Source organism: Cryptomeria japonica, chromosome 8 (assembly GCF_030272615.1).
Source record: "Cryptomeria japonica chromosome 8, Sugi_1.0, whole genome shotgun sequence".
In the NCBI taxonomy this organism is placed as follows: Eukaryota; Viridiplantae; Streptophyta; class Pinopsida; order Cupressales; family Cupressaceae; genus Cryptomeria; species Cryptomeria japonica.
The window spans coordinates 552,099,849-552,127,081 of record NC_081412.1 but is presented as its reverse complement, the minus strand read 5'-3'; the positions used below and the strand labels follow the sequence as shown (position 1 = coordinate 552,127,081).

The 27,233-nt window shown below is 31.1% G+C and overlaps 1 protein-coding gene across 1 annotated transcript; it reads right to left on the bottom strand.

Annotated features, from left to right (window-relative positions):
* Nucleotides 1–24,199: 24,199 nt before the first annotated feature.
* On the bottom strand, nt 24,200–27,001 carry LOC131067071 (LOB domain-containing protein 23-like). The gene is made up of 2 exons (XM_058001997.2): nt 26,711–27,001; nt 24,200–24,583 (listed from the first exon to the last, which is right to left on the bottom strand). The coding sequence occupies exons 1-2, from the start codon at nt 26,999–27,001 to the stop codon at nt 24,200–24,202; spliced, it is 675 nt and encodes a 224-aa protein (XP_057857980.2).
* Between the last annotated feature and the right edge of the window lie 232 nt (nt 27,002–27,233).

Genomic DNA, 27,233 nt, shown 5'->3' with positions numbered 1-27,233 from the left:
TGTTGATGATTCACCCTTCTCATAGTTTGGAAGTGGTTTTTTAAACGTTTTGTGAGATTCATTTGTTGTATGTCCATCCATCCACTGTTATTACTCCATTATCAATCACATATTGTATGATATGTTTTAACTTCTAATAATTATATGTGTGATGTCCCTTGTTTCAATGGAAATCGCAATAATGGTTATCATTCCACCAAGGTGGTTTGATTTGAGATTTGTAGTTCCTTTCTTCTGGTAAAGTGATCAATTTGTTTGCGAGAAGTGTCTTTAGTGCTGACCCAAGGGGTTCACCAATGTTTGTAAATTGTCTTCGAAAGAAAGTTTTGATAGTTGCTTTTTTGTGATGGTTGTTTTGCTGAGCCGCCGCTGAGTGAGTGGATAAGTAAAAAATCAGTTGTTTTGGTTTCACATTGTTTTTATCCACTATTCCATCATTGATGACATTTTGATTTCTATTCCAAAACTTTGGCTTATCATTGTGATTGTTGTTATTGTTGTTCTTAGGAGGATGACTTCCTTCTTTGTATTTTTAACTCACCTTTCTTAATCATGGCTTCCTCCATTCTGATTCCGTTATCGATCATTTTTTTGAAACTTTGATTTCCTTGCATTTTTAAGTGATAACTCATTTGATCATTTAATTTGTCGATGAATATGTCCATTTTTTTGTATTCTGACATTGTACGAGGATACCGTGAAGCTAATCATCTCCATCGTTGTAAAAATGTCATGAAAGGTTCTCCACTCTTTTGTTTGGCATTACATAGGTCTAGCATTGTTACTTCATGTTGTATGTTGTAAGAGTATTGTTAAAAAAACTTATCCACTAATTCTGAGAATGATTTGATTCTAGGTGGAAGTTTGGAGAACCACTCCATAGCTAGTCCAGTTAAGCTTTTCAGAAATAATCTCATCAAGTAGGTATCCTCATGTGCAAACTCCATACTCATTGTGTGAATTCTCTTATATGATCTTGAGGGTCAGTACTTCCATCATATTTTTCGTATCTAGGAGTTTCAAAACCTATAGGAAATGGTATCATGTTTAGGTTTATGTCAAATGGATAAGGATAGATTTCTTATAGTGAGTATCTTATAACATTTCCTCTTTGCATATCTTGAATTTATGTTTACATTGCTTGTAGTTGTTGTGTGAGAGTTTTGATAGGATTATCGACATGATTTGTTCTTGCATGACCATGATTTTGTATTCTAGGAGGATCTGGATCTTTTCTGGTGTCATCTCTAGTCCTTCTTGTATCTTCATTGGCTTGAATGTTATTCAGAATTTCTACTTCATCTCTTTTAGGAATGTAAGTTTCTTCATTGGTTCTGGTGTTATTAGGAATTGATGTGTCATTCATGTGGAGACCAAAAAAATCTTCGTATTGTTCATTATTAGGGGAAGAATCACTTTTATTTTGTGCCAATTTGTTTACATCAAAATCTTGGGGGAGTGTAGCACCAAATTTGGCTAACATTAGGAAATATTTTTCTTTTTCTCCCTCCAATAATTTCTGCAAAAATTTGTCTAATTGAGCATCCTTTTTGATGTCTCTGATATTTTATTCTATTATTTCTCCTTCAACTTGTATTTCATCTTCATGTTCCATGGTTCTATGCTCTTTGGTTATTTCTAATGTTTCAATTTTCGTTTCTGTGATCCTTCGTCTCTGAGCTCTGGTTAGAATGGGCATACACGTGTTATTTTGCTAGGATTTGATTGTCCAAAAGGTTATTTTAATAAGTGATCAATTGTCAAGGTAAATGTGATAGCGCGATATGACAGAAAAAGATGGTTCAAGTGTTTAAAGGTTTGCAAGTTTTTCGATCTTTGGTTTTGGAGTGCAATGTTGATTATTTGATAAGAACCAAGTCTAGTAGGAATGATATATCCTATGATGTGGGATGAGATTATCCTGACCAAACATTTTAGTTTTGTGATAAAGGATGATAGATCCTAATGAGAAACTATGTTTGAGTGATTAGTTTATCAAATAGGGTGATAATGCACTTTGAGATGTTGAGATCTCAAACTTATTGAGGGTGAGCACTTGAAAAATCTTGAGGTGTTTATATTCTAAAGTCTGATTTTGATAGATGATAACTTGACCAAGAAAACTAAGGAGACAATCCAAGCACAAAGCAACAGATAACAGATATTTATGATTACTGGAAACTGACCAAGCAAAATGATATACCTAAAAAAGTCATGTAAAGTGGCAGCTCTGGACTGATAAAAATAGAGACTCGTATGACAGATTATAACCCCAAATGACAAGAGATATAAGACCAAATGACAAATCAAAAATTTCATGTAAAAAAATCACTTTCATACGACCTTTCTTTCTGAACCATATGACAAAAGATTAACCTCATATGACAAATCACCAGATAGTATGACAAAGAAATTGACTTGTATGATAGATAACAGAATAGAGATTAAAAAAAGTTTGTTTTGTCAAATCTAGATTAGTGAATTTTGATGTTTTGCTTATGTTTTCCAGTTTTAGATGTCTGATTTTTCAATTTAGGGATGAATACACAGCAAACACATGATGTGATAAGTGACTCCAAGCATGCTAAACCCTAAGGAAGTTGGATGAGGAGAGAAAACCTTTTCTTGCAAACTTAGATACACACCCAATAGCTAATCAAAATACGGTCGTTGAGTCTCATGCAATGGATTCTCAACGCCATATTATCCGACTCCAAACATTAATGGGGGCATGATATGGCAAGTATCTTGGGAGAGTTACTATCTCTCTTGCACAAAGATTATCACCCTTTCAGAGGTGAATCAGGTAGCTTCTAATTTAACTGGCACTAGTAAGGGATCCATTCGGTGTGTCGGGGTATAATACTCAATTAAGAGGTCTCCCAGCCTTGAAAACCAAGGTTTCCTATACCCGAAGGTACGGAGGAGAGCTATTCTCGAGCACTATCATTGACTTGATTTTCATTAAATCACATTTATTTTATAGTGGGTTGGATTACTTGGCGTTAGCCATTCCCACTTAGGTCATTCCCCTCACACTGGTTGTAATGGCTTTAAGGGTTATTAACTCCTCGAGAGGGCAGGCCTGCTAAAGATATGCACTAATGAAAGCAAAAGATGAGTCTATCTTTCTGATCACCTAAGAAAGGTGAGAGAGTACTCGCCTATCATCAAAGACGCAAAATACATGATTTTTCATTCCTTTAGCAAAATTAAGTGTGCCTAAAAAAACTTTAAGGAATACACAAAGTTTTGTTGAATTCTTTTAGACAACCTGCAAAATAGATCCATTAGTAATCATTGATGTGTTTTGAATTTGGTCTTTGACTAGCGTATCTTCATCATTCATCCTACAGAAAAGAGTTAAGCTGCCAAAAATCTCACAAGCAAGTTAGGGTTAGCATTAGTAAAGCTCAGATTAAAAATAGAAAACCCTAAAATGTAGTTTATTTTAAAATCATAGAAGCAGAGACTCGTACGACATGATTTATGAACTGAAATGACATAGATTTAGATCTCAGACACAAGTCAAAACAAGATCGTACGACACAAAAACAAGCTAATACGAGTCAGAATATATTCAGTCAGAAATTCGTGCGACGTAGCTTTAGATATCGTACAAGGTAAATGATCTCATATGACACATAATTCACCTAATACGAGTCAAGATTAGGTTTTGTCCCAACCTAAAAGGAGGTTCGTACGAGTTGGAAAATCAACTCGTATGACACTCTGAATCAAGATCTGACAGAGATGAAGTTTTGTTGAAGCTTGAGAGGCCAAAAAGGACGATTTTGGCCCCACGGTGGGAGCCAAAATTTTGTGCTTGTGAAGTATATACCTATTCCTACAACACAAAACACTCAATAGATCATTGCAAACATTGTTAATGAATTTAAAGCAAAGAAAGATAAAACCATAGCTAAGCGATCTATCGCCTCCTAGTAAATGCTAGTATGAATTTTGCTCTCAGATCTGTTCATGCAAATTCCAATGACTTGGCTACACTTAAATGGGGGATTTAAATGATAAATGATGCTCTCAAGCTATAAAATAACTTGATTAAGCTACATGATTCTATGATTATGCTAGAAAATAAGGTAGATTTAAGCTAAAATTGAACATGATGACAATGCTAGAATGATATTTCTAAGAGCTATATGCCTATAGTAACAATGCTTGAATGCAAATGAGATGGGATGATTATTGCTCCAAAATTGGGTCTATTTATAGGATTTCCAAGGCCAGGGGTGAGGTGGCAGGAATCAACGGTCAAGATTAAGTCTAAATATATCAATGGTTAAATTGGAGGAGGTTGAAGAAGAGGTTGGATGAAAGGGACCATTTGTCATCTCTATGGTGACAAGTGTCAAGAAGCTTCTAGAAATGTTGGATGAAAGGGAACATTTTCCATCTCTATGCTGACAAGTGTCAAGAGGCTTTTCTCATGAGAGGGCAAAGTTGTCTAAGGAAAGGGGACATGGTGGTTAGGATGTGCAAGCTAGGATGGTTAATTAAACCTAGGATTAAATGGAATGAGTTAGGTTTAAAAGGGCTCAGGTTAGGTGTTTAAGAGTTAGGAGAATTTGAATTTAAAACTTCAAATAATAAGAAAAGGCTAATTAATCTCAACAACTCTTAAATTGATTTGTTTTAGTTAATTATGTGGTTTAGAAGAAATGAATTTGATGGGGGGGAAATTAATTAATTAAAGGGGATTATTGAAATGAACCTATTAAATAAATCCTTAGATTTATTAATAAGTAGATGAACGGGGGAATTTAATCAAATTTCTTAGTAAATTCAATTAAATTGGGAAGGGGGATTAATTAAATAATTGCTTATTCAATTAATTATATTCAGACCATTTTTAGATGTTTACAGTAATAGCTTAGATATTATAGGATGACAAGTAGTATATAATAGCCTTTCCAATTAATATAAATAGCACATATGTGAGGTAGAGTACATAGAAATTTATGGAGAATAGTAAGGGATGTTCTTGTGGCCTTGGCAATAAGGTGTGCTATATACATTGTTAAATTATATAATATCATACATGTGTAATGCATATATTAATATGTACAATATTATATAATTATAATATTATTTCATACAATATATTAATAAATATAATAATATTGCATATAATTATCATAGATTTACAATATATAATAATAATACACTTTAGGCATTGTGTTAAAATAAATTTTCTTTTCTAGATATTATTGTCTTGTCTCAATCTATTGTTGTGGCTAAGTCAAAGGGTGTGCTTCCTCTTCACCAAGGGTTTATTCTCAAACTTTGTCCCCTAGTTGTGGTCCTCAAGTGAACCTTATTGGTCCTCATTATAACACTACCTTATATGGTCCTCATTATAACACTACCTTAGGTGCTTCCAACTCTGCTATGATTACTCCACTTTCCAAAATATTGGCTAGCCTTGTCAATCCCCAACATACTGTTAAAATGAAAAATATTTAGTATCATGTTCAACCCTACAAAGAGAAGATTTTGACTAGTCCTGTGAACTAAGAGATCATCTCTAATAACTCTTCTTCATGGAATACTATCTCTCAATGGACCTCGGATGACTCCATCCCTAATGCATCTATGCATGCTCCTAATCCTTCTTTGTCAGCCCTAGGTTCCCCTCCCCACTCCCCTATTTTGTCCCTTAGTGATTTGAGTTTGGCTATGGTGGTAGATAAAGTTAATGAATAATGTGTACCCTACAACAACAAGAATTAAATTATTAGATGGATCATGGCCCAATTTCACACTACAAAAAACAAAATAAATAGACTAGAGACTTTGACTAAGGTGGAGGTGAGGAGTGGTGATTGGTCTTTGCAAGATAAGAATAATAGGGTTTTGATTACTTCTAATTATTAGGTGGAGAGACTCATGAGATGGGATAATTTGGATTTAACTAAGGTGGCCTCAATGGAACAAAAAAAAAGGAAATGGTGAGGATGATCTCTGCTATTCATGGTAATCAAAAGGTACTGAGAATAAATTTTGAAGAGATTGTAGCTTATAGCAGGAATATAGTGATAAAAATGTCAGCTTCAATGTAGGTCCTCTGAGAGGATATTGAATAAAGACATTCCAAGAGGAAGGGGCCTATGGTGACTACTAGTACTACTTTGGAGCCATCTAATAATATTGATAACACTATTTTTCAGTCCCTTGTTATTTCTTCTATTAAAGATATGATGAAAAGACTCTCTTTTTTAAAGATAAAGAAACTAAAGGAGATTAACTAGGAGTGGTAGGTTGTTGAAACCCCCAATTCGTAGACTATCTATTTGTGTCTTTTGGGCATTTGTTTTTGGGTTTTGGTTGGGTTTTGTCATGTGTTGTGTTGTGAATTAGTTTTATTCTAGCTTTGGTTTTTTTTGGTGGTTGCTAGTCATAATGGTAGATTTTATCACACCTTGTAAGACTCCTTTCTTTCATCATTTGGCTACTATGTAGTGGTTCAATCCCTCTCCCACTTAATCTAATCAAAGCAATTAATATATTATATTTCAAAATTATTATTATATTATCATATGATATTATTATAGTTTCATTAATATTACATAATTATATCTAATAATTAATATTACCTAAAATTAAATTTTATTATTATTTTAATTATTATATCTATATGAAAATCTATGAAAATAAATCATTTAAAGATATTAGTTGTATATATTGCTCTAAAAATGTTGCACTTTGATGAAGAAATTATGTTTCTAGGATCTCTATGTCAAATTTGTTTACTTGTACCATGAGTTTGAAAATAGCTTGCAATACCACATTATCCATGGTTTTTTTTTAACAATCACTTATTTCCAATTAAAATTAAAAATTGTTTAAATTAAATGTCCCAAAGAGAATATTTGTAATTGAAATAAGTCTCTTTGTTAGAAATGACATAGTAAATTTTCTTGATAAAAAAGAAATTTCAATAATGTTAGCATTAAATTTGAACATATCAATTATATATCTTACTTTTTATTTAGATATAAATTTTCTATATACATTAAATCTATAAATTTTAATAAATTATTATTAAATAGAATATTACTAATATATGAACCAAATCAATTAATCTCATTATATTTAAATAAAATTATTTTCTTAAATAAATATAACAAAAAAAAACTCCTTTTCCATCATATTTAAATTAATTGATTCTAAAATATTTTCATTAAATTATTTTTGTATAGTAATTAGTATTATCTTATATTATTTTCTTATTATTTAATTATTATTATTTTTTGGACAAAGGGAAAGAAGCTTGAAAAAATATATATTAATATAAATATGAAAGTACATAAAGAGCATGTTACATAAAGAGAAACTAAGAAGGGCAACGATACCAAAAATGCCCCAGAGAACAAAATATCGATCATAACTAAGCCCCAGAAGACAAAATATGGACAAAACAACCAGTCCTAACCAGAGACAATCCTAGAAGAAAGAACTAACACCAATGAAGAGCAAAAAACCACAAACTAGAGATACAAAGACTATCATTTTTGCAAATTTCCATCCACCTCCTCCCTATTCGAACCCTGCACAAAGGACAGTTTTACCATAAATTGATACCCAACAAAAATATTTTTGTATTCAAACAAAAGAAGAGCCTTGGGTTGCCTATGCCCTGATATCATTGTAACATCATGTAAGTGCCTTTCATCCCTATACGTACACTAATGAGTAGTGTGCTCCTTCCTCAAACTTAAACCATCCTCTAGAAGATGTAGCTCCTCCTTTGGAGGAGTGTGGAGTGGAACATCAATTTTAAACCTTTTCAAAACTAGTTTGCCTTCACCCCTTATACCATGGCGGTCATGCTTATGGGCATGAGATTTGTAATTCACCAAATGAAGAAGAGCATGAAATAAATTTGAAAAAAACATAGCTTGAAAGGGGGAAACAAGATCCATAAAAGCCATAAGTTCTTTATCAAAGATTTTGCAATTACTATCTTCCAAACTCAATTTAAAAGCCTCATACATTTTGACATACTCTAGATGCTTCTTCAAGAACTTTTTGGGAAAAATCCCACCAACTCAATCCTTACCCTCAAACAACTCATAACTCTTTACAACTTTCTCTATGTCCCTAGAAGAAATTAGATCTTCTTTGACAAAATTAAGAATAAGATGTAGTAAAAGCCCATAATTCTGCAACATGTCAAAGCTCTTAGAAAGGAAAGTAGATAGCACCTGAGAAGGAAAGATAATACATGGCACCTATGGGTATAAAACATCCTCTCGAAAAATTATTATAATTGCACTCAAAACCCTTGAACATTCCCACTTGAAGATAAATTTCAATTTTTTAGCATCAAATGAACCAGAAGTGGGAAATTCATAGCCCTTTATAGAGACTGAAATTTGATTATTGCGAGGCTTGTGCTCCATATCAACCCAAAAAGCCAGATAAAAATGAAATCCAAAGAGAATAAGGCCTAGAGAAAGAGAAATCCAGAAGGAAGTATAGGACAAGCATGAAAAATAAGAGCAAAGTGGCACATAGGAAACAATAAGAGTTACATGTCAATAAAAAGGCCACCATATGAGAGAAGACTGAAGGAAATAAATTTGCCAAAAATCCAAAGGATCTACCAACTCAAGAGCATAAAGAGCCATGATGTATAAAGTCCTCCAAAGAATGTGAGGCATGGCATCCTAGAACAAAAAGGGTACACTTGGCACTTGATCAACTCAAGAGCTTGAGTTGGCCTAGTGGTAAAGAGCTTGTGCTCTTGAAAGGGAGGTCACAAGTTCAAATTTCACAAGGGGGTAAGGTATGTATGCCTCGTTTGTAGTGCAATTAGGTACCTCCCGCAAGGAGTATGAGGTAGTCCCATAGGGCTCTAACCCATTTGTAGACCCATTCATAGATGGCTGGCATCATGGACTATAAAAGACCATTTCCTTTCCTTTTTCAAAGAAGTGTATTGAAATCCCACAGAAATAATCAGTTGACTTAACATCCATGAACAAAGTGGCACATGTAAAAAAAAAGTCCCATTTTAAGAAAGGCTCCTAGGCATGATTCCACAAAGTACACGCATGCTTAGGAATGACAATATGATGGAATTCAGAAGAGCTCATCATTAGACATAAAATAATCTTTATTAAGCATGATGTCACCCCTAGTCAATAAACATCCCCTCTTTTCCAACTTGTCAGCTAGGATATTAGCCTCCCTATAGCAATGTTGGATTTTAAAATTATCAAGAGATTGAATTAATAGTCTCACCTCTTGAAGGGCATACCCAGTTTTCCAATTTGACATAACTTCCTTATTAAGGTCTGCAATAATATTGAGAGAAACATCTTCCAAAACCAAATTCTGAAAACCTAACCTAATCATTGTATGTAATCCTGCAACCAAAGCCAAATCTTCTACCATGTTATTAGATCCATCAGGGATATGAGAAGTACTTGCAACTAAGACCATCCCATTATAATTTTTAAAGACACAATTAATACCTGATACACCTAGATTACCTTTTGCTGCCCCATCAAAATTCAATTTATCAAAACCAAGATCTGGAGGATCCCATTACACATTAATTCTATCCACTTTTGGAAGATTATCACGGAGAAGGATCCATTTGAAAGGGAGAGATATTCCCTACCAATTCTTAACAACAAAGTCATCTCACAAAGTAAAACAAGCATCTAACTTCTTATTTCTTGAAGTATATGCACAAACTCTCTTAGAAATGGACTTTTCAATATTAATGATAGTGTTTTCAAGTGAAATATTTTATTGTCTAAAAATGACCTTACTCCTCATCCACCAAATGTTCGAAACCAATATAACAGGATCTACTTCCCAAATACAAGCAAAAAATGAATCTTTGAATAACAATAACCAAGACTCAAATAGATCGTGCAATGAAATGGACGAGGGGCATGGCAACCTATTTTAGCACAAAGCCAAGACCAACAACTCGAAGCAAATTTGTAATTAACTAACAATTTATTCTTAGCTTCAATCATATTTCCACACAAAACATAGTTAAAGGGTGGGCTAATTCCCAAGAGAGATAGTCAATCAATTCACCAAAAAAAGAGGTAGCTTCTCTTTCTATGTGCACAATCTATATTGTTTAAAATCTGATAGCCAAGTTTGACTATGTAATCAGCCAAAAGGAGATGGTGTCCAAATAAGTCTATCCTGAAGATGTGAGTAATGAATTGATCTACAGGGGGATCTAGACTTTTCTTTTCCAAGAGACCTGAGGGACCCCATTCTAATGAGACACTAAAAAAATCACTAACCTTAATCCCCCATAAAGATTTCAAAGAAGCTTTCAACTAACTAAATTATTTTGACATTTTTTTATTTATTTTTTTATTATAATAAAAATGTAATTAATAACAATGCACTTTATAACTGTTTCATTCTTATCCTTGTTTACATGTCTTCTTTGTAACTAACTATGTAAAATCATAATAGTGTCTTGTTGTCCTTTTTTTCTTTTCATGTGCAATATTCATTACATATATATAGGTTTGATCATTTCAAAAAAAATAAAAATTGGCTAATGTGTTTTTTATAACTATTACAATAGAGATTTATGCATAAAATAGAAATTAATTTTATTACTCCATAAAATTAGAAATTAACCTTATTTTATAGTTCAATAACAGGCCAATGCCAAAATATATTAAAATATAGTAAAAAATAAACATTAAAGTCATGTGGAGTTTGTTAAAACCATAACTAGAACCAGTAAATAAAAATCATCTTGACAATAGGGAATCAACGAGCTTATCAAAAATCAAAAGTCTAAACTATTACAAATTTGCCACCAAAGATCCCATATCGAACGGGTAATTTCATATGGGAAAAGATCCCAACAAACTAAAATAGTCTAGATAGAGACAAAAGAAAAAAGAAAACTCTCAAAAATCATTGTGGATGGAAGCCGTCATATCATGAGACTGATGAAATAGAAAAAAATAGAAATAGAAGCACCTTAGAGAAAATTACTCCAATGCCTGACTAGAGGATGAACCAAGAGAGAAGACCACAAAACTAGATGAAGGGGAAGCCACCATTATATGCTCCAACTTTCCTTCTTTCTCTCCAGAGTCTTTACTAGAGCTTGAAGTCATTTCCACATAATTGTAAGAATTTAAACTTTCCATAAATTTATAGTCCATAAAATTAGGAAATAACTTTATTACTTCACCAAACTAGGAACTAGCAATTGCACCTTGGTGTGCAATGGGTATGCTAAAGAGGTGTGAAAGGTCAATTAGGAAAAAATTTGGTCTTTTTTTTTTGTCTATGTGTGTAGCATATGAGGTCAATTGGTAGGCCATTTAGAAAATGATTCTTTTTTTGTAGCAAATAATTTAATGGAGAAGTGAATGCTTCAAATCAAATGTACACCCATTTACAAGGATCTAGTCATAACTAAACCAAAACCTCTAAATTAGGAAGATAATTAAGTTCCATTACCAATAGGCTCTATTTATATTTGAAATAGGGTGAGAGGGAGAGAAAGAACTAGAGATGGGCATAGAAAGAGGGAGATAGAGAGAGAGGGAGGGGGGGAAGAGATAGAGATAGAGATAGAGATAGAGATAGAGATAGAGAATAAAATCCAAAGGGAGATGGAGAAAGTGGAGAAGAATATGGATAAGAGAGAGATATCAAGAGATAAAGAGATAGAGGAGATCAAAATAGATAAATATGGAAGAAAAAAATGAATAGAGGGAGGGAAAGTGAGAGATAAAAAGATAAAGATAAAGATATGGAGTGATATATAGAGGGGGAGATAAAGTGGTAGAGAGAGATACAAATAGAGAGAGGGGTGAAAGAAAATAAATGGAAAGACATATAGATATAGAGGTCTAGAGAAAGAGAGAGGGGAAAATATAGATAGAGAGAAGTAAAGAAAGAGATAAAGATAAAAGACAAGGGATAAAGAGGAAGAGATAGAGAGATATATAGATGGTGAGAGGGAGGAGGGAGAGAGATGAAGAGATGTCGATAACTAGTGATAGACAAATAGATATGGAAATAAGATGAGAGTAGGGGGAGATATACATATATTGGAAGAGAGAGGGGGCAAAATAGAGAGGAGGGAGATAGAGAGAGGGGGAAAGGGAGAGAGAGAGAGAGAGAGAGAGAGAGAGAGAGAGAGAGAGAGAGAGAGAGAGAGAGAGAGAGAGAGAGAGAGATGTAGAGAAATATATATAAATAAAAATAGATAGAGGTAGAGGGAGTGATACTAGAGGAAAATATAGATAGACAAAGAGAAAAAGGAGAGATAGAGAGATATATGTACAAAAAGAGATATAGAGAAGAAATGAGAGCATGGAGATAGAAACAAATAGAGAGATAAAGATATTGCACAATATATGGACTGAATAAGAGAGACATGTAGGGATAATGATATATAGGTAGAGAGGAGTATAGAGATATATGGATATAGAGGTAGATGGGGATATATATGGTGGGAGAAATAGCAAGTGTGTGTGTATATGCATTAGAGAGAGAAGAGTAGTAGAGATATTATAAGACAAAGTGATGGAGCGAGAGTAAGAGATAGGAATAGAAGGAATGATAGAAAGGACTAAATAAGGATTAAAAGTGTTAGAGATAGGGATAGAAAGGAGAGATAGAATAGATATATCTTGCAATTTAATATGAAGGGGGTGAGAAAGAGGGAGAGATGGAAGGATAGAGAAAGAGGGATACAAAGAAATAGAGATGGAAAGAGATAGACAGAAACATAAAGATATAGGAATTGGTATATATAACGAGGTAGAGAGGGATCTCTCTCTCTCTCTCTCTCTCTCTCTCTCTCTCTCTCGCTATGAGCTTGGAGTGATATAAGGAGAAATTTGGAGTGATAAGGGTAGAAAAGAGATATGGAGAATTTTAGGTAGGTTGCACAAATATGAGCTTGGAGGTGTTAATACCTAAGATGACAATGTAACTATGGGGAGGGGGTCCCAAAACTATGACCCTCACTAGTTAGAAACTCTAGTATAAAAAAGACATTACCGATAAAAAATAAATAAATAATAATAATAATTATAAATTTAATAAGACAAAAAGCTATAAATTAAATTAAAATTTATTCTTTTTATTCTTTTTTAATTTCATTAAAAATTAGATAAATAATTGAAATAAATTTTACAGTTATAAATGATTAATATTTAAAAGAAGAGGGAGAATTAGACTAAATGTAATTCTTTCTTTTTAATTCCTTTTTAAAACAAAACATAATAAAAAACAAATATTCTAATAAAAGAAATAATATTAAAATGTATTCTTATCAAAAGAAGATAAAGAAATTCCCACTTTCCCCTTTCATTTCAAGTATTCATGTTCGTTGTGTGGAGGAGAGTTCGAGCTCATGGTATTTGATACAATAGTGTTTTTCCAAAGGTTTTTTGATACTTTCTTTTTGAAAATTATCTGATGGGTTTTTTTGGCAAATTGTCATATGGGCTCTATGCAAAACTGATATTATATGTGTTGTGACTGCATTTTGTATGTAGTTTTTGGGTGGGGTGTAAAAAATAAAAAATATTAAGAAAAAAGTTTAGTGGAATAATCCACTTTTATTGAAATTTAAAAAAAAAAAAATAAAGATAATAATAAAAGATTTTTTTTTATTTTATGCATATTTTTTTAATTAATATAAATGTAAGCATACAATTTAGATTTATTCTATCTCTTGGATCCTTCTCCTTAATTCTTAATCATTTTCCTTTCCCATATTAACTGTTTTTAATATATCTTTACATCAAGATTTGAATTGAATAATTTAAACTATCTATATATTTTAAATTTTAATTTTAATTTTTAAATTGTAAATATCAATATTAATAAAACCATGTATTAAAAAAAAGAATGATTCAATAAAGACATCCTTCCAAAAGATAACATTTTAATTATTATATTATTATAATAATATTATAATAATTCTAGTAATATAATTATATAGCTAGATAATATTTTTATATCAATATTTATAATATTATTATTATGTTATTGTATTATTATTATTATATTCTTTACAGATAAATTTACTCTAAGTATTAGTTAATTAAATTTAATATTAATTATCATAATAATATACTATATTAGAATACTAAAAATTATAATAATCTAATTAATATTATTATATTATTTTAAAATTAATATTTTTTTATATTTTTTATTTTTCTCTATTTCTCTATTATTATATTTCTATTATCTTATATTATTATACTATTATGATTATTATTGTTGGTATTATATTATTATTAATTAACTCATTTTATAGAATTAATTAAAATCTATTTATTATTTTCTATATATGAAAAAAAATTAAACTGGAATATTCTTAATTTACATTTTATATATTTTCTTATATTTTTTATGTTGTAATTATGATAACTTTCATTCATATTGACATTAATTTCTATTTTAAATGTACATGGTGACAAATAGCCACTAGCCATAAAGGATTTTTTATCATAAGAATTTTTAATTTAAAATAAAAAATGTTTATATATAATTTTTTTATTTACGAGTGTGCTAGAGTTGGTCTTTTAATTTACTTTAAACAACATATTAGTTTCCATGTTTATGATAAAATTTATAGATAAATAAAAGAAAATTAACAATTCTATATAAATTTTAGTATAGTAATAATATACAAACAACCCATAAAATTAATTAAGAATAAATTTAAGACATGTTGATTGAATAAAATATTTTTGCTCCATCTAAAATTGACTCAAATATACATATAATTATAATAACAATCTCAAATATATTTTTAAATAATATTCTAATTAATATTACATTTCATTAAACATAATTCTCTTATTTATATCTCAATTAATTTTATTCCAAATTTTCCTTTAATCGCATAAAAAAATATCAAACGAATATCAAAGAGACTCAATTATTATATCCACCAAATAAATAGATTCTATTAGAATTATTCACAAAATATTTTACCATAAATTATTGAACTGAAGAACCTTAAATAAGCCAATGTATTAGGTGCAGATTCATTCTAAAGAGCTTTGAGTGCGGGTAGAGAAATTTGAGCATCTTTACGAAATTCTGTTTGGGTTTAGACACTAATTTTTGCTGTGGGTCAGTTACGTGTCTTAGTTGCGCATGAATACAATTAGCGGCAGCGAATGTTAGCGTGACGTTAATAAAACAAAGTGAACAGGAGACCTGATAATTTTAGTTGTACCTTTAAACCCATGTTATTTGATGTATCCAATTCTGTCTGGGGTTTGTAATAAAGTATACGCTAAATAATTTAGATGGTCCCAGACAAAGCCCTCTTATTCCGCCGAACAACCCTCTTTTGGAGGTCCCTCCTATCCCACACTTTTCTTAAATATTGCCTTGGAATTATCATATATAAATACAATAATAAATATTTATATTTAAACATTTAAATTATAATAAAAATTGAATTTACGTGTGCATTGCTACAAATTGCGTTTTCTCCGTAAAAAAAATGATTCCTTTAAGAGGAAATGATATAAACCCAAATTTAGAAGGTAGGCTCATAAAGTTAAAAAGAAAAGGATAGTGTGGAAAAAAAAAAAAAATTATTATAAAATTGTTCATTCTTTCAATGAATTAGGTTGATGTCAATGTCTATTTAGTTTATAAATCTATAACACTATATTATAAATGAATATATAGACATACCTCATTAAAAACAAACTAATATCTAATTTTTAATTTAATTTTCTTAATTGATAGCTTGACCACATCTTGTTAAATATGAAATCACTATGTAATATAAAAGGTTCATTTTTAAAAGTTTTTATTGATATTTAAATTTTAATCTTCAAATCCATCTCTACTTACTACAAATCTAAGTGGTGACTCTTGATATCATTGTTATTGATTTCTATTAGAGATTTAATCATATAAAGCTATACTTAAAAGTAAAAAAAATGTATTCACAATTCAAACTCTATTAAACTAATACTTGGAATTTGTTTCACTTAATATAACAAAAGCATAATAGAAAATAGAATCAATTAAACTCCGTTGAAACTATGACTCCACAAATTTTAGAGAACAAACCAAAATTTTAGCCCAAGGAAAGTCAACCTAGGATGATGATAATTTACTCATGATCAGATAATGAACATCACATTGCTATGTAATAGGAGTGGGCTACTCTCCTACATTTCTAGCTCCAAAAAATCAAGGAGAGTTTTCTCATAAGTATAACCAAAATAATAATAATAATGAAAAACCTTCAAAAAATCAAGGATTTTTCTATACCAATAGACCAACAACATATCTCTAAGTTTAAGAGAATCAGTACTATAAATAAGAATAAAGATGTCTAGATAAGGATAGTATATTACACATAAAGCTAAAGATATAAAATAAATTATGCTCCTTAAATTGAGTCCCTCATCATTGTCAACATGGGCAATCTAGAATATTTAGTAATCATAAAACTCAAAAAATATGTTTTAGTGCATGAGATCCAAAGACTATCTTCTTGTCATGTCCAATGTTCTAAAACTAATATGCTTTTATTTTCCACATCTACAATGCTCACACAAATCCAAATCAACAAATTTCAAACCTGAAAGTTGATCCCTTTTGAACAAAATTTCAAGTTCCCTCTTGTTCACCTGCTCAAGCCTCTTAAGCTAAAGCTTTGTCTTGATATCCACAACCACCACAACAACTCCCACTTGACCATGACTCTTAAACACATATAATATGCCCAATTTTCTACCTCTTGCAATCACCAAAGCTTCTCAAGGTTACCTTAGAAATGTATGATGAAAATGCGATGCTACATCCTTCAGAATCAAGCGATCCCACAAAAATTAGATTTATTTTGAGTTTACGAACATGCCTCACATTCCACAACAACCACTTATTTTAATTTTTTAATCTCAACATCATGTCACCTTTTACAATGATATCATAGAGTTCATTGTCACCAAGGTAGACTTTACCAAATTCACCTTCTTTATAGTTTTTGAAAACTTCCTAGTATGAGGTTGCATGAAAAGAGACAGTTAAGTTCAACACCCACAAATCAACTGTAGTTTCACTTGTTGAAAAGAATAATGCACCTTCATCTTTTTTATATTTGGTGTTATCTTTTATGCCATTGAACTAATTTTTCACATTCTTTTTTTACAAACAATTGTTCCTCATGTATCCTTTCTAACAAAACCAACAATCTTCAATTTCTTCCACTAGACTTAGATCTCTTTGCAAATTTTGGTCCCCTCCTATAATATTTCTAGCTTTCTTGAGGTCCTCCTCTATTTCCAAAAATCAAGGCATCACCCAATGAGTTTCCTCAAATTTTCCTTCTCATGTCTTCACTAAGGAGAGTGTTGACAACATCATCAAATTGCAACATTCTTTTACTAGACACTGAGTTGTTGATTTCCATTATTACTCTTTCCCAACTATTTGGTAGAGAGAACACTAATCAGATGTCTTTTGTTTTTTTAAATATTTATGTTCACAAAAATCAATTAGTTGACTAATGTATTGAAAACAATGAGGTGATTGAACATGTTACCTCCTTCTTTCATCTTTAAATTATATAATTTCTATATTAAGAAATATTGTTTGGAGTGGAAACGATTTCCTATATAACAAACAACTTTTTCCATAATTCTTTCATAGAGTTTTTTTGTTTGAAAATTAAATTAAATATTGTTGAATAGAGACAATAATAGTTGCTAATGCTTTCTTAGCAAATTTATCCTACTAATAAACCATCACATTTGGCTTCATGTCTTTTCCTTTCAATATGATTACAAGGTCTCTTTGAATCAACAACAATTCTATTTACATTTTCCACATTCCAAAAATTTCCCCTAATAAATTTTCAATTTTCCAATTATCCACTTCTTCCATCTTCCTAGAAATTCTTGACAAAATCCAAATCAATTTCTTCACCAATCTTTTATACCAATTATTGAACACAAAATGTAGATAAACAATTACAAAAATTAGAATTAAAAAAATGCAAGAGAAAACAAATAGAGAACACAAAACATCAATTTATGTGGTTCACCAAATTGGCTACATCCATGAGGAGTACAAAATCCTTGTTATTAATATCTCTTTTTAGTTTAAACACATACAATAACAAGAATATTCAACTATGCAATGCCATTATTAAATTGTTCACATATTTTTAGAAGACTTCAAAATAAATACAAATGGGTTCAAAAATTGAGGGAAAAGTGATAAGTCCATTGTAACTAACTTATCCAACACATACTACATGACCCATCTAAAGGAGAAATGATTAGATACTAGAGTTTAATCCATAAATTATGTAAAATACTTTTGTTCTAACTAAAATTGGTACCAAAATCTAAATAATTATTAAATTAAAATTTCAAATAATAGCATATAATATTGTGAAAGGTTATTTTTAGATAACATTTTTGAGAAATAAAATATTTTTCTATAACAAATATAATTTAGCATTTAAAATAAATAAGCATTTTTTATTGCTATTTGAACTAAATGTTAATAGACATAGTAGAATTTTAATATTATTTAAATAAATGAAATTTAACTTTACAAAATCATATTTTTCAAAATTAATATGATACAACCAATTGACTACTTACCACATACTACACTATTATAGCATAATAAGTATCTATTTGTTGTATGGCTTAGTTACAAGTCTCAAAATAACTAATGCATAAGATATTAAAAAAACTTATTTCCTTCAATCATCTTTGTAACTAAAAAGTATTTTCTTGTGGTTAAGAAAATACTATCATGTGAGGGAGTAATTTTTATTTATTTTTATTAGTGGCCAAATTTGATTTCAATAATGTAAAATTATAGCATGCATTTTATATAGTAAATCATAAGGTGTTCTAATTTCATTATTACATAATTTGAAATACAATTTTCTCTTTTTTTGTGCAATAATATACAGTATCTACATGTTTCACAAAATAGATTTGTAGGCCTAACATGCTAGAGTTTCAAAGATCACCAATGACAAGGGAATGGGTATTATTATATTTTAATTATGGGATTTTTGTTTGATAAGGTGTATTTTTCTTTTGTTCATCATGTAGCTGTTATAATATATTTTATATTAAATTATTTTTCATCTATTAACACCATTTTTATTTTTTATTGTTGATAAATATATCCATTGTTGATAATTTATTTATATTTTAATTATCTTTTTATTTATAGATGTGTCTACTAGCAAAGATAGTTTCCAATTTTGATAGTTAAATTATTTTGTTTAAAAACTAATTGATATCAAATTTAACATTTTCTTATTGTCTATACTACTTATTTTTCAACATGATTGTAAGATTAAGAGAACCTCAAAATACTATTAAATAATTCCTTTCTTGTAAAAATGCATATATTAGTAAGTTTGACTACAAGTACCTTTACAATACCTTTCAAGACAAGCATCTTGAAAGAATCAACTAAGTTTGACTACAAGTACAAAAAATCTTTACAATGAGGTCTATTTCAACATAATGCATTTGAACGAAACATTACATATACAAATTGAAAGTTATAATAAGATAGAAATAACTTCCCTTTAACAATATTAAGCATATTGTCCTCCAGAATGATATTTGTAGTTGTGCATAGAGATCCATTTGTGTTCTTTAGCAATAGCTACTAGTTGAATTGGACCTGATATATTTGTATCTTGGTCTCTAAATTGCAAGTGAGTTTGTCTTTCAAGGCTTTAGCAAGATAGGACCATTGTACAATAATACTAGAAGATAAGCCCTACATACTCACTTCTAAGGAGGAAATGCATTAGAGAGAATAGCTTTTCATCTAAGTAACCAAATGTATAAAAATATACACTGATGAGACAGTTTTGAAAACATATTTTGAGAATAGTGAAACCCTAATGATGTTTATTTCCAACCTAATTTTATGTTAAATACAATAGGAATAACAATCAAATTTTTTTGAAAATTTTGTTGAGAATGTTTACACAACTAGGAAGGATGTTTTCTTGAAGGAGAATTAGGAGACCTTGTAAAGAAAGGTTGACTAAATGCCTTCTCTTAGCTAGGAGATGAGATTAAAGAATTTGGCCTCTCTGCATACCATAAAAGAGGAAAACTCTCCCTCTATGGTGATGGATTCCCTCACCTCTATTGTCAAGGCTACCCTGGGTTCAAGCACTTCAACCTCTATCAATGATTTAAACAAAAAAAATCTTTGTTTTTTATAAAATTAAATTGTTGTGTACTGAATGGTTGGATGATATGTTCTAGTTTAGTATACCATTTATTTGTATCTTTGATGGGTGGGTGGATGTTGTTTGTTTTTTGGCTCTATCTTTTGTCATCTTGTATTGGTCATTTTTTGGGTTCTAGCATGTTTTGGTGTCCTATATTTTTCTATTGGGTATCCACTCCTCATGTGTCCTAGGTAGTTGATGTTTAACAATTATGTAAAGGTTCAAGTCTATCCTACTTTAATTAATAAAAACTAGAAATCATGTTTGATAGTTCACAACTTGTGACAAAATGAATATTTGGTGGAGTAAGTAGGATGAAAGGACACATGTTCTCCCACAAATTTTTTTATAGTGGATGCTTTTCCATGCAAAAACTACACTTTCACTTTAGGTTTGGATTACATACAACAAGACTCAAATTGAACCATTTGGACCCAGACCAATTCACTCACTACTTGAAATTTAAACTCATTTGTATTTGGATTGGAGGAATAATTTTATGAGACATAAGCTTTAGGGGAATTTTTTTATATGATAACCTTGAAGCCATCTCCAATCATTAAGAAAGTTGCAAGAAATGAGAGTAGAAAATTTTAGTTGAAGAGTTAGAGGAACTACCTCATGAAATTTATGAATGTCATTGATTAGAGCATTGGACAATTTGAATTTATTCTTAATTTACATGTCACTCTTTCAAGTTGATAGTGAAAACTCCCAAATGTCTCCGAATTCTATGATTTCTTCCTTGTATAAGATCTTCCTATACAAATGTGAATTAATAGAAAAAGACTAATCATCTAGGCATATCAATCGATTCAATCAAATAGATGAAGTTGAAAAGTTCATCCAATGGATAAGATCTTGTCTATTCCTTTCACAAAGAGGAGACACTTGCTGCCAAGCTTTCCATATGCTTAAAATTTGTCTACAAGATTGAGATTTAAAATAATTTTTCATAAAAACTTTACCTTTCCACCCAACTTCTTTCCAAGTATTGTTAACTTTAAAGTAGTAGAAATTATGTTCAATGATAGACTTCCATGTTGCTACTCCATGATAATAATCCATTTTATTGAAAGGCAAACTCCTTATATGTTGGGGCCATCACTTTTAAATACGTTTGGTTTTTATTTGGATTCAATGTAACCATGAAGCAAACAATGACCCTTTTTCTTATTCCACTTTACCCATAAGAAACCTCTAATTAACAACATTAGCTGATTATAACTGCTTTTTGAAGGGAGCCAACATGATGAAATGTAAACATAGCTGGCAAAGAGGATATAATTAACAATTTGAATGCATACAACCATAGAAAGAAGTTCGTTTTACCAAATATCAAAGACTCATTTTAATTTTTTAATGAAACATTTCCATATTTCAGACAATAAAGTTCCTATCCCTAAGGGGATGCCAGGACATCTTGAAATTATATTATGATTGTTGTATTTCAATTGTGAGGGTATCCTAGAAGGTGGCCTATCAGCGGAAATCATCGAAAATTCAGTTTTATGAAGAAGTATTTGAGAGCCACAAGCAGAACAAAACAAGTCGAGATTGGGTGTTGTCGAACTTTACCTAAGAATTTTGAATGAATAATAGACTACCATCTGCAAAATGAGAATTCAGAACGACTTAATTGATAAACATTTACCGTCCAATAAAGCCTTTAAAAATTGTTACTAGTCCTAATTGTCTCGAACACTCGTTGCATTCGTCAGCCTTCATATTGTGCAATGCTTTATTTATAGCAGTTACAGATGGGTTTGTTCATCTTTCTCTCTCTTCAAGACATTTTATCAACTATGTAATGATTCTTCCTCTCCTAGTCTGGCCCTTCTTTTGAAAGCATAGGTTTAGTACGAAATATTGCAGTAGCACAACTGCCTCTTGTCCATGCACTAGGTTAAATTAATTCATCTTGTTCAACTAATTATATGTTATCCTACAGCAACGCAGGGTCGAATCTATGCTCTCATCATAAATTTCCATTCATCCTTGAATCACAGATTTTGTTAAGACATTGACCTAAAATTCATTTATATGATTCTAGCATTTTACTTTTCTATGGATTTTAAGATGCATTCTTACCAGCCACTACAATGAATTCTTCTGAAAATATAAGCACCGTCTGAAAAATGCAGTCTGAAAATTGATCAATAATTGGATTCAACGGACTCTTAAACCCAGTGATTGTATTCTCATATATGTATTTAACTATTGTAACCGTGCTGTAGTCCCTTATTTTTCCTCCACTCATCTCAGTAGATATTCTATTCTTCTGTTTTTTGATATTTCAATTCTGTCTTAATACATTTAAACTACCATAATATTAGTTTCAAAATAACTTCCACTATTACAACTTGCTTTGATTTTTAAACAAATCTAACAATATTGAAATACATATTTTTCTTCTCCATAGATGTGTCGATAGTTTTCAGTAGCTCACGGCAGAAATAAAAGTAACCAGTGATGTTCATTTAATGCTAAAACTATTGAAATCAAGGCAATGGGCCGAACAAAACAATATACTTTCCACTGAACAAATAAGTAAATAAGTGCAGTATTGCCTCCCACTTCGAGAAAGAATACAAGTAAATAAATGAACTGTTTCATACAGGGAAACACGAGGAGTAATTGGGATATCCATTAAAGTTTAATAAGTAATTAGAAGAACCTTACAATGTCACGCGATGATATTTTTAAATACAACAAGGATTGTTAATACGTTATCCCAAAATTCAAGGTCCGACAAGCAAACCCTGAAAATTATTACTCTATTGGCTAATTGTTTTATTATAAACAGAGCTGCAGATAAATCTTAGGAAACAAATCCCGAGATCATAGAAAAATCTGAAATTCATAAACAAAGAATTCGTGGTAGTGATGCATTTTAAAATTATCTTGCATTGTTTGACCATTAAATTAAATATATAGAGTTTGGAAAGAGAAGATCCTTTACAAAATTCTGTGTCTGTAGGCTTTTTATTTATTTTCCAAGTTGTTTAATATATTTTTTATTATTTCATTCTAACCTTAATCATCATGTTTAGGCACATTTGTGTATCAAGAAGTATTACTAAGAAAACACATTACCTGGTTCAAGATATATCAAAATGTTACGAGTCTTCTGCATAATACTCCGCAGACATATTTAAACATGATTGGAGAGTATTATTGGGAATACTCCCAAGTTTCAAACTGAGAACAATCTTAACAAATGTAAATTATCGTTCCTTCATCTAAACAAAAGGCTAGTAGTCCTGTATTGAGACTGGATTCCTTTCTCGGTTTTCCTCGCAAACAGCTGGTACATCGAACAGTGAATTGGCTGTAAAAGTTTTTTATCATAAAAGAGATTCTCAGATAGAAGAAAGTTATTCATCTGTATATAGAAATCATAGTCTCAGTTTTCTAATTGTACTTATAAATTAACCTCTAAGGATATAAGGGTTCATGTGAATGATCGAAATATTTAGAATCTTACTACTAAATGTATCAAAAATTGGGTTCAACTTTCATATGCCGCTAGGACTGGAAATGTCCGACAATATTCTTCATTTGCAGAATCTTCTAATTATAATGCTAAAAAATAGCTTGAAGGTTGCCGTGCTTATTGATCATGGCTCTGTGCTTACGTGAGTTGAATATGTGCCAAATTTAGCTAGGCTGAATCTTATGTTATTAGGCTCAAATGTTAGCCTTTCCTGGGAAATTATTTCAACAATTGGAAACTCATTGATAAATGGCAAGTCTATCTATTATATTCAGCAGGTATTCGATATCGAAAACCGTAGTTGAGTTCTTAGAAACCATATGACATGCTAGTGAAATATTTATTAATCATTTCGAAGCTGGCGACATTGAATAGTGAATAGTTGGATTACAACAGCTATATTACAGAGCTTTAATAAGGAAGCCTACAGTTTGACATGATTTTCAGCTCCTATTTTTCCTAAGGAGGGCAGAAACCAGAGCCTGGAGATCTCCTATTTCATCTAGGCTTGCTTCCATTACACTTCTATCGTCCTGAGGAACATTCATTTGCTGGGATGGAACGAGGGGATCGTAATGGTGGTCGTTCTGGTCCGTGGGGAAACATGAATCCTTAATATCAGGAGAAAACAGATTGTTGTCATACGCTCTCTGATGGCTTGACTGTGGTGCATTTAAGGAATTATAATTTACGAGAGGGCTGTTAACAAATGAAACTGGTATTTCAGCTTGCTTCCGGCTTACATGGCATGGACTTAATGATGTACGGTCTGAGCCGCTAGCTAGCTTTGAGTAAGCAAAAGCCAGCTGTCCTTGCAAATGTGCAACCTGCAAAGTAATAAAACACCAGGAGTTGAGCAATTTAATATTCAATCATATCACGTTAATAAACTTATACGGTATTTAAACCTGAAACAAGTACGAACTAGTAGTATTTTTAAAATAACTGTTGCTCGAAACATTTTCTTAGTAGGATTTTTATATGATAAATTGATCCTTTAAGTAATGTTTCTCTGAAAGCAAGATAGACAGGAGCACATAATAATACTGCTATATTTATATTTCTTTGAAATTGAAAGAGTAAACTTGATGATTTTGTTCGATCTTCTCTAGATGGCCAACATTTGAATGTGAGGAGTATGTTTAGATTTTGCACACATTATATTTATTTCCAATGTTTTCTCATGGTTCTATTACACATTTTACCATATAAATTTGGGGATGACATCTAACTTTGCCTACTCTTTATATTAATTGTTAAAGTAGAGCTTTATTGTGTTATATATAGCAGTTGCTTTAATCATGTGTTATTTAATCATGTGTTACATAAGTGTAAGTTTTTCTATTAGAATATACTCTACGATCTATTATCAGAATAATATAGAAATAAAAAGAATAGCAATGAATAATTAGAGATTAGAAACAATTGAAAAGAGAAAAAAGGGGAGATGTAATTCCAGGTTCCAGACAAAATTTGTGGGACAAGATGGACCGAAATGGAGAGATTGGATTATGTGATTTGTTATTTTAAAATCTACAAATTCGGCATAATTTTGATTTAAATATTTTGTTTCGTATGATATTCCAGTAAAATTGCTGGCTAGGAGCACTTGAACCTTTTAGTGCCATTGTTAGCCGATACTCTGGATTTCAGTGGGTTAAAATGCAAGCGATCTCCCAACCATGGCATTGAAGTGTGTTGTTTCTAATAATTGTGCCCCTTCGCACTTACAATTTGACTTCCCTTTTTATATTTTTAACTTTCATTATAGTTTAATAGGAATTTTCTTTAGAAGAAATGGAATGGCTATTCATAAACATCTACTAAAATATATATTTTAGATTGATTTAATATTTTGACAAAGATGACTAGAAGGTCTAATATAGTTATTTTTCTATAGAAGCTTTGCATCAGTCTTTGATCGGACGCACACCCAAACATTCTTTTACAGAAAAGCATTAATTACTCAATAGGCGTTCTTCTATGCTTGAAAATTTGACAACACAGATCAATAGGGACAATGTAATAGCTGCCAAACATGAGAAAATGCAGGTTTCGTTCTACACACTTACCACAGAGGAATAGTAATAACACGGTTTTAAGAAATTGGAAGTTCAAAGGTTTTGTTTCTAATAATTGTCCCCCTTAGCACTTAGAATTTGACTCACCTTTGAGATCTTTAGCTTTTATTGTACCTTTAACTGTAGAAAATGATAATCTGTAGATTAAACTGGCCAGCATGTATTTTTGGTTGGTTCAATATTTTCACAAGGATGATGCAATGAACTAATATACTTCTTTAAGGATAGAAGGTTTACATTTTTCTTTAGATCGGAAGCTAATTCAAACAAACTGTTACACCAAAGCATTAATTAGTCAACAGATATTCTTCTATGCTAACAAATTTAATAGCAAACATGTAGATCAATAGGAAAAGCTTACCAATTCCGTCTTTTCCATATAATAGCCTATCGAAAATAGGTAAGTAGTATTTTCTTCACTATTATTAAGGAACTAACAGATTCTATTACCTTCTACGTCAAAAGGATCACTAATATAACCTACTCCTTCTAGATTACACCTCAGCTTCTAGACTATGTATTTGGCATAGTAGTAGAAGAAGAGGAACAATTAAACACTTCTATTAAACCCTAGCTCTACCCATTTTGATGTGCGTTCTTTGCATAAAAACCGTACCATTAATGTTGCTTCTCGCCTGCAACTACTACCATGAAAGTGAAATAGTCTTTCAATTTACAGATTACCAGATTAGGGCAGCCTAGACCTTTCCCCTGTAAACATGCTTTTCCCAAAACCCTTTACATGATATTATCTGTAAGATTAGTATGAAAGAAACCCGATTGAAACAATAGTTTCTTCATTAATACCCTAGAAACATTTTATTTCAGAAATTGAAGATTTTAATAAGAATTGAAAGAAGTAAACATCAAAACCTGTTGTTGAAGAGCAGAGATGTGTGAAACACAGCCATAAACAGGATCTTGAAGGCGAGCCTGGGCTTCGTAAGATATGCTTACAACCGCATCAAATCGCTCTTGATCCGATGGAATGTTATGCAGCAACTTAGAGAAGTTACTTGCACCAAAGATCTTATGAATTGCAGCAAAATGAGCTGCACCCAATTCCTCAGTTGAAAAGTAAGGGGCAAATACACAACCTTCCACACACTTTCTTCTGAGAAACTTGCAAGCTCCGCATGGTCCTCCGCCTCCTCTGTCCGCCATAAAATATGTTTTATGCTCTTGAGTCTAATAACTGGAAGAGGAGAGTACCTTGTTTTCTACGAAGAGCGAGTAAGTTTCTCTTCTCCGTTCCGTTAGAACGGTTAAGCTGTCTGACGGTATCAAGAGCAGATCACTTTACTTTCTAAGCAAATTTAGGAGCAGAGAGAGGAACGAAGCAGGGTAAGAAAGAAGTAAAGAAAAATCCCTTCGTTGGAGGAGGCGCATATCAATA

Coding starts and splice junctions, on each gene's coding strand:
- LOC131067071 (XM_058001997.2), bottom strand. CDS start 27,001: ATGGCGGACAGAGGAGGCGGAGGACCATGCGGAGCTTGCAAGTTTCTC. Junction 24,584..26,710: donor TCTCTGCTCTTCAACAACAG/GTTTTGATGTTT, acceptor ATTACTTTGCAG/GTTGCACATTTGCAAGGACA.